The sequence below is a fragment of the Anser cygnoides genome, chromosome 15, assembly GCF_040182565.1.
Source record: "Anser cygnoides isolate HZ-2024a breed goose chromosome 15, Taihu_goose_T2T_genome, whole genome shotgun sequence".
In the NCBI taxonomy this organism is placed as follows: Eukaryota; Metazoa; Chordata; class Aves; order Anseriformes; family Anatidae; genus Anser; species Anser cygnoides.
In genome coordinates, this window is record NC_089887.1 from 1,174,011 (window position 1) to 1,182,987 (window position 8,977).

At 60.2% G+C, this 8,977-nt stretch overlaps 1 protein-coding gene across 1 annotated transcript; it reads right to left on the reverse strand.

Moving 5' to 3' along the window:
- Positions 1 to 1,418: 1,418 nt before the first annotated feature.
- Positions 1,419 to 8,004, reverse strand: AQP8 (aquaporin 8). The gene is made up of 6 exons (XM_013196819.3): positions 7,907 to 8,004; positions 7,373 to 7,637; positions 4,254 to 4,380; positions 3,178 to 3,392; positions 2,114 to 2,248; positions 1,419 to 1,960 (listed from the first exon to the last, which is right to left on the reverse strand). Exons 2-6 carry the CDS (start codon positions 7,627 to 7,629, stop codon positions 1,918 to 1,920), a joined length of 777 nt encoding a protein of 258 aa, XP_013052273.3. The 5' UTR covers positions 7,630 to 7,637; positions 7,907 to 8,004; the 3' UTR covers positions 1,419 to 1,917.
- Positions 8,005 to 8,977: the final 973 nt, after the last annotated feature.

The following is an 8,977-nucleotide window of genomic DNA, read 5'->3' on the forward strand; positions in this document are numbered from 1 at the left end:
AGGGCGAGCAGGCAGGGCCCTGCACACCGCTCCTGGCAGGGCAGGACACGCGTTGCTGCACCACGGAGACGCAGCTCTGCCTGCCTCCGCCTGGCCCTGTCCCCCTCTTGCCCTTCTGGCTGTCCTCAGGTCACCCGGCAGCCCCTGCCGTGCCCCTCTCCCTCCCCACACTCACTTGCTCTGGGTTACTTCCCTGTTCATTTTCTCTCTCCGTTGCCCGTGTCCCACCCCATCCCAGTGGGGTTTGCCCCCAGGACCACAGTGCTCGTTTCTGGACTGGCACTGCACCCTGCCCCGCTGCAGGCAGGGGACACCTGCCCCAGGACAGCCCCTTTCCCCTGGACAGACACGGGGCACCTCACACCAACACTCGCGAGGGCTGGAAAAGCAATAGGCTCTGTACCCTCAGTCACTTTTCTAAAACTTCTCAAGACCAGCCTGCCTTCCAGAGACATGCTCAGAAACCGCTAACAATGCTAAAAGTTACAAAATGAGGAGTGACTAAACCCAGGTACCTTTAGGTGTGCACAGCTCTCCTGGGAGTATTTGCAGAAACACTTGTGTGCTGCTTTATCACCGAGCACAGCCTGCCGAGCCTTCGGGGAGGGGTCACTGCCAACACCCCCATCCCCAGGGAGGCTGCAGTCGCACGATGAGTCAGGGCAGAGCTGCTGCAGGGACGGATCCCAGCCTGACGTAGAGCTGGCTGCGCTGGCTGCTCTCGCCGTGCCCACACAGCTCCATCACGCTCCCCATGCTGACTCCAGCTCGTGGCAGCGGGGCCCCCCTCCCGGCACAGCCCCCAGTCCTCGCCCCCAGCCCCAGGGGCAGAGCCACCTGTGCCCCGAGCTGGTGCTTCGCCCCCAGCCCTCCTGATGCCGACATATCTCAGAAATTGGACTCTGTCACCAAGCCTCATTTCTCCCAATAATCCTGCCTGCAGCCGGTGTGGGCCCTCCTCCCATCCCCATTTCCCTTTATGCTGTTTTGCTCAGCGTGCCAAGAAACCTCCAAAAACTAAAGCTGGTGTCCTGGCATGCAGCTGGGGGGAGCAGCTCTGTTGTCACAGCCTGTGAGCTAACGCAAGCGCTGCAGAGCCTGCGACCAGCGCCTGGCTTCAGGCAGCGCTGCTGGCAGCAGGACGGGCAGGGACCGGCTCCCCACGGTGGTGTCTGCAGCAAGAAGCCCAGGACGTGTGTGAGGGAGGGGAGCTGACCACAGCACAGGCTGGGGGGGGGCTCCCGTGGGCTGGACAGGGAGGGGACGCTGCAGGGGACAGCAGGGATGCTGCAACAGGAGCCACAGACGTGCTGAAGGAGCAGGGAGAGCTTTATGGTGCCCTCGCCACATTTGGGGCCAGGCAGCTCCCGGCAGGTGCATGTGAGGGCACACAGCCAGGAGCTGCATCAAACCTCTTAAATAATAGTCATTAAGAATTTAGAACTCTCTTAGTGCCAGCACTGGTGAGCCGTGCCACGCTGCTGCTTACTCAGCTTTTCGCCGCCGCGCTGGTGTTACAGCAGGCTCCTTGCTTGGCCACCCGCGGCTCCCCCAGCCCGCCCTGGGGAGCAGAGGGGGCCCTGGGAGCAGCAGCAGCACAGGGGGACAGAGCCGGGGGGTGCCACAGGTGCCCAGACGCAGCCCTGGCAGGAGGGACGCGGTGCTCGGTCAGTGCCGTGGTGCTGGTGCCAATCAGAGCGTGGTTGTCTCGGCTGCACGCTCGTCCCAACAGCGTGCTCCTGCAGCAGCAGGAGGTGCCTGGGTCGCTTTCCATGGTGTGTGCAGCGTCGAGGGAGCAGCCTTCCCGCAGCGGGCTGGTGGGGGAGCCCGGGGGGAGGCGGAGGGGCTGAGGGGCTCATGCTGGGCGTGCTGAGCGTGGCCCACCGGCAGGCAGCACGCGCAGTCGCGTGCCGGGCCTCACTTCAGGAACAGGCGGGTCGTCCGGTCACCGATCAGGAGCCTTTGGGGAGGTAAAAGAGAGAAACTCAGGGCTGGCATCTTCCATGCACGCTTCCAACAGCGAAACACAGAGACTGCATCAGCCCGGCCCCACAAGGAAACGAGGACCGGACAGTCAGACACGTTGGGTTGGGAATCAGCAGACGTCACGCACCTCACCAGCGCGCCGACAAGGAGCCCAGCGACCATGGGCCCTACCCAGTACACCCAGTGGTAGTCCCAGTAGTTTGCTACCAGAGCTGGCCCGAAGGCTCTGGCAGGGTTCATGCAGGCTCCGGATATCGCACCCCTGAAAGAGAAACAAAACGGCTGCTTCAGCTGGTCCTGCCCCAGGTCTGCTCACTTTTGCAGGCGAGGACACGGGGCAGGAGCCGCTGCCCTGCTGCAGCCCCGGGACCAGCCCAGCTCGGGAGCCCCGGGGCGGCCGCGCGCTGCGTTCGCTCCTGGTGCTTGCAGCCCACAGGGAAAACCCAGCACGGTGCGAGCGAGGGTGCCGAGCCTATTTTGGGGCTTACCCAGAGCCTGGATTTTACACAGCGAAAGCTCTGCGCTGTGCGTAGGTACGGGAGCCAGGCAGAAGAGACAATAGCATTTACAGATTAAAGAAAACTGCAACAGATAAATATTTGCACTCGAGGTTTGCGCAGTGTTTAAATAAGAGCTCTGAATCCCGCTAGAGGGGGCACTGCCTTAACTAAACAACCCATTAACATTTGTAATTGTGTGCACTCGTTATCTGATTGCAGTGACATAAGACACAGGCTGCTCGCCCGAAACGCCTGCCCGCGCCGAGGCCGAGCTTGGCAGCGGTTCTAACAGCCGTGAGGACATACAGCGAGCAACGAGCAACGGCTCCAGATAAACTGCTCCTGTTTGCTCAGGGCTTCCTACTGTAAACACTGCCTGGGCGGCCGTTCGTTTTTATCAGCCCTAACAGGTAATTGGAGAGGTTGGTCTGGTGAGAGGTATCCACGTGCTGGACTCGAGCCTCCAGCCTCTCCACCACCTTTTTGGGGTGTTCCCGGGAATTCCCCCCACACCCGTGTCAGCGGGGCCAAACGTCTGATTTGCCAGTGTGGGATCGCCATCCCTGCAGCCTCGGGTCCCCTCCTGGCCCCTGCTCGAGGTACCGTGCCTGTGCCCCGGCTGCAGGAACAGAACTGGCTGGGCTCTGCCCGGGGGCTGCGCCCGCTGCAGGGAGCAGACTCGTGAGCTCACCCCGCCAGGATGTCGACCGTGACCGTGAGGCCGATGCAGAAGGGTGCCAGAGGGGTCTTGGTTTCCTCGTTGATGGCACCCATGCAGACCGCGAGCACCAGGAACGTGGTCATGACGATCTCGCCCACCAGGACGGAGGGGATCTGCTCATCCGCCGCGATGCCGCTGAAGGCTCCTCCAGTGGCGTTGGCGTAGTGCTCGTCCGTCGTCACGGCCTGTGGTGGGGGGACTCTGTTTGTGCCCTCCACGCTCCATATTGTGGGCTTTACCAGACATATGTGCTCACTGTCAGGACAGCGTGGGCGGGCATAGCTCCGGGTTAAAGAGGAGCTAATCTCATCACTTTCCTCCTGAAAGCCAGCCCTAAGCGCCTGGCAAATATAAACTCATTAGAGGAGGCTCTTAGCGTCTCCTGAGATAATGAGCCAGCCACGCTCTCTGAGAGCTTTGCTGTGCACAAACAGCACCATGCTGCTCGGTGCGGACCACCTCAGACTCTGGAAATGGGCAACACCAAATTAAATTAACGTTACAAAATGGTGCGGCAAGCAGAAGAGGCAGGCAAACACTGCGTTAAAGTGGCTGAAGCTGCAGAGGTGCCGTGCATTGCTCTGTGCCTGATTAACACGGTATAATGAACCTCTGGGGAACAGCAGCCGTGGGGAATTAATTAGCCGAGCCCCAGAGCGCTGTGCGGAGGTGGCACCCCCACACCTGTGCTGGCACTGCTGGATCCGAGCCTGCAGCAGGAAGCTAGCTGTCCCAGGATGGAAGTCAGACCATGGAAGACCTGGGAGGAGAAACCAGGTGCTCTTGCCCCAAGCACAGATAAGCCCCGCACCCATGCAGCAAGCCTCCGCAGTGCTGGGTCGCCTTGTGAAAAGCCGTGCTCTGAATTACACGGAGAATCGATGCCTGCAGTGCCTCTCATCCTTGCCATCAGGTGTGCTGCTGCTGGAGACCCCTGGGCCATGCATCAGCTTGGGGCAGGCAAGGCTGACCCTGGCAGAGCAGGAAGGTGGTCCCTGCACCCCAGCATTTGCCCATGATTAAGGAGACCTCCCCGGTGTCTGTACCTTTGTCAGGCTGGCTCCTATTATCCCTCCGCAGAGCTGGGAGATCCAGTAGGGAATGAGCATCGTGATGTTCAGCCCGCCGACCAGCCACACGCCCAGGGACACGGCCGGGTTGAAGTGACCTCCGCTGCAAAGGAGAGAGGAGCCTCGGCACGGGGCTCACCCCAAAGCGGGGCTCTGCCTGCTGCCTTGCCCCGGCCGCCCATGGGGTCCGGCAGTCTGAGCGCTGCACTCACTGGGGGCTAGAGCCACGAATGCTTCTTTAGCCCTTCCCATGAGGAGGTGCTGTGCACTGCAGGGGAGCAGGATCTGGCCATTTCCCTTCTCTGCAGTCGCTCTTTGGAGAAGCAGCATTTCCATACACAGCCCCCTGCAGGCATAATGTGCTTGCAGGGCAGGAGATGCCCTTGTGCAGTTTGAAGGAAAGGGTTTGGGACTCTCTCAGGAGACCACCAGGTCCTTCCAGGAGCTGTCACAGGGGTGGTGGGTGCAGAAGGAGCCCTCCTGGCTTTGCAGCACTGCAGGCTGGGGACACACCAAGCCCTGTCCTGCTGTTCTGCTCCTCTGCTCAGCTGCACAGCACGGCACAGCAGAGCACAGCCACCCGCTCTCTGGAACAGCTCCTCTGAGGGCAAGGACTCACAAAGGAAAGTGACACCTGCTTGCACCCTCAGGGCACCCATCCCTGCAGCTCTGGGTAAGAGGAGCAGCAATGGCAGAGCTGGTGCCGGCACTGGGAACCGCTGAACACCCTTCCCCAGGCTGGCAGCCTGTGCCCCAGCAGCACTCAGCGTCAGCTCACGCAGCCCAAATCGAAGACACGGAAAGCAAAGAGCCTGGCTGCTGTTTGCCTTTGCCCTGATACGAATCTCCTTCGCCTGCCGCCGTGACACTTTGCCCCGTGCAGGACACGCGTCCCGCAGGAAGGCAGAGGGCAGGGAAGGCGCCGTGCCAGGCTGGGGCTGTGGCCACCTCCCGGCCCCACGGGCACCACTGCTCTGCTGGGGCTCCCAGCGCTCGTTTCCCTCTGCTCGGAGGGGGACGTGGAGGCACACAGGCAGCCCTGGCCCCTCTGCCCAGGCAGCGGCTGCTGCTGGCAGCAGAACTGGCGTGTGGCTGAGGTATGGCACGGGCCTCCCTCCTTCCTCACTGGGGTTCAGAAACCAGAGAAATCCACCAGACGAACAACGATGCCCTGGGATCTCACGTCTGCCTGGGAGCCCTGCGCCCCCCTCGCCCTGCAGCCACCCCAGAGCACCCGGCCGAGCCCCGCAGCAGCAGGGCAGTGCTGTGCCCAGGGCTCGCCCACGCCGCAGCGAGCCCTCGCCTCCTGACGGGCCCGAATCATTCGTCTTGAGGACCACATGCAAGACAAGCTCAGATACCTTTTAATTAAAACAGATTATCATGGGACATGCATTAATGAACGAGTTTCATAACCAATCAGCCCTAATAATAATTGCTGGTAAAGCCGATGAGTCAGAGTGTCTAGGAGCCATAATTACATCTTATTCTTCAGCTATAATTAAAGACTGATCATATGACAGCAAAAAGTTGCGTTGTTTGAGCCAGTAAGGTCCCAGCCGGGAGGGTGCCTGTGAACTGCCCCAGGCAGGGCGGGAGCCGCAGCGCTGCAGGGACTTGTCCAGGAGCGGGGCTGGAGCAGCCCCGTCCCACCAGCATGGATGGGGACAGCCAGGCTGCTCGCCTCTGCTCCCCAGCCGAGATCCAACCCCATAACCCACTGCAGGGGCTGCAGCCTGTCCTACCAAGAGCACACATCTGAAGCCAGGCTCCTCTCCAGCCTCGCTGGCCACACATCTCTGAAAAAAACTGACTTTAGGCTAAAACATCTCCCTGCCCAGGACACAGACCCAGCTCCTCCTAGCTTCAGCACTACGGGGCTGTGAACATCCCTGTGTGGTTCAGCTGCTTTTTGGGAGCCGCTGTCCCAGGGGAAGCTCGTGCAGGCTGTGGGCAGGCGGGCTGCCCATCGCTGCCTTCCTCACTCCTGCTCCCTGGCTCCTGGGACAAAGCCAGGTGCTGACAGCTCCCATTTCCACCACCCCCAGCTGCCCAGTCGGTGCTGCACAGCCCGGGGCAGCCTGTCACGCTGTCCTCAGCATGTCCAGCCAGCTCGGTGGCCACCACCTGGGGACAGAGGTGGCACAGCCCGGCTCCTGCTCAGGAAGGGAGGCTCACCCACATCAGCTGGCGGGCCAGCAGTCCTCACCGGGGGGCAAAGCAGAGGCTGAGGTAACAGCTAGGAGCTGCCCTTCCCATGCCAGCTCCTGTCCCATCGGTGGGACTGGGCATGGCCCCGGCAGAGGGGGAGCCTCGGGGCACCTCCTCATGGCACAGAGCTCGGTGCCGCTCCCCTGGCTGCAGCGTGGCTGTGAGGGGGCTGGGGGTGCCCGGGGAGCTGGGCTCCTCTGGGACACGCGCCCCCGGCTCGTGCGGTGGCAGTTGCACAAGCTTCACCTTGGGGTGCAATTCCATCCTGAGCAGGTGCTGGTACAACACTGTCCCTTGGCTCACACACAAGCCTTGATGAGCAAAGCTCCCTAACCCGGGGGATGCTTCCAGGGGGGCAGCCCCGGGGCCCCCTATCCCTGAGCTGCAAGGATCTGGCTGGGAGATGCACAGAGGGAAGGGAGCGAAATTCCACAGGGACCATTTCAGCTTCTCCATTCAGGATAAAACTCTATCTTAGAGTCAAACAACACCTTTTTCTTTTCTGAGCAGGTTTGTCTAAACGTTGCTTTAGAGGAATGAAAACCATTTGTAAATGTAATACAGGTATTTCACCTGAAAATACACCGGGGAATAGCATACTTGGGTCAAAATGCTTCATTCTGACATCCTTCTAAAAGGAAATGCCTAAGCTTTCCCAAGAGATACTTTTGATTCAGCTTTGTCTTTTTTTATTATTTGTTAAGAAAGGCTAAAACCAAAACGTTGCAACCAGAAGCCAAATCACTTCCCCCAGACATTACGCCCCCACCCACCACCTGAGCGGACGTTGCCATTAACCAAGAGGCACGATGGAAGTGGGCATCCCCTCCACCCACGCGAGGGTCCCCAGTGGGTGCAGCAGCAGGAGGACCCCAGCCCCTTACCTAATGTTGCCCAGGACGGCGATGGTGAGCCCCAGGGCCAGCCCGTGCGCCAGGGCGGGCTGCAGTCGCCCCGTGCCCCCGGCATCCTCCACCACGGAGAGGCAGCCGATGAAGATGAAGAGCGCGCTGCCCAGCAGCTCGGCCACGCAGGGCTGGACGTAGCGCTCGTACCAGTGGGGCTTCGCATGCTGGTGCTTGCTGTCGATGTCCACCATCACCTCCTTCGTGGAGGGGCAACCGCTGTCAGCAGCAGCCATGAGGGGAGCTGGAAGAAAGCAGGCAGAGTCCTGGTGGCAGCCGGTCCCTTGGGTGCAATCAGGGACCTGCCCAGGGACTGGAAACCCTGGCTGCCCACGTGGGTCCTCGAGGGGCAGCGCGTGCTGGAAGCACCAGACTCTGCTCCTCGGGCGTGCCGGGCACAGCCGTGGGGAGATAGAGGCTGCTGGCACGGGTGCTGAGCAAGGCTTCCACACCGGGTCGGTGCAAAGAGCCCGGAGGGAGGAGATGCCCGCGTTGCCCCCGGGGGACACTCACCCTGCGAGAGCTCGAAGCTGGGAGTGCCGGACGCCAGCACAGCCCTGGTGGGGTGCCGGGGGAGCACCGCGCTGTCCAAGCTGCTGGAAAGCTCCCCCTGCCCTGAATGGGGAGGCAGTGGCTGGGAGGCTCTAAAAAATGGATTGGATTTGCATTGTTAAAAAAAAAAAAAAAAGAGGGGGCAATAAAAGCTGATAGGCCAGCCCCCAGGAATATAAAACCTCTTTATCACAGTCATTCCTCGGTTCAAGGTTTTACTTTTTTTTTCTTTACCTGGTGGTTTGTTTTTCTTTTTTTCTTTTTCATTTTGTTTTGTGGTGGGTTTTTTTTTTTTTTTTTTTTTGTTGTTGTTGTTGTCATCATCGGTCTAGGGTTTTCTGCCAATGTGCAGGATGCAATTCCTCCCATGGTGTGAGCTGTGGGTAGCCAAAATGCTAGCACCTGTTTGAAGCCCAGCTGGCTTGCTTTCCTGGGCAGCCTGCTGTTGCTGCCAGAAGGTAGGATGTGTGAGAAGCCCACAACACTGCCTGCACAGGGGCATGCATGGGTCCAAGAGTTCCCCAAGAAATGGGGAGAAAGCCTTTCCTTTCCTCTGCTCACCAAGCACTTGAAGCCCATGCTTCTTGCCAGGGCTTAACTCTCCGTGAGGAAATGGAATCCAAGCCCAGGCTTAACATGAGAAATGTGGGCACCAGAGCCTTCAGTGCCCTTCCTGGCACAGTGCTATCGGGTGCCCCAAAACATGTGCAGAAGGGGGGTAATGGGGTTTTCCTGGCTGGTGCTCAAGGAGCAAGCAGAGCGCTGCACCCCGGGAAGGGGCAGCCGGGGGCAGCAAGCCAACGCGCTGCGGAGCCTGCCCAAGGCTCGGAGCAGCCTCTGGGTTCAGGCCTGGGGGGCAGGCACCCCCTTCAAACACCACCCCATGTCATTATGCTGGCGGTTGTATGGCACTGACTCTGTGTTACTGCATTAACACCAAAGGGCTTTAAAACCTTAAGGGCGGGATTGGCACGGACAGACCTTGATGGCAAGGGTGTCCAGGGATCCACTGGCAGCTTTGCAAGCTGACAT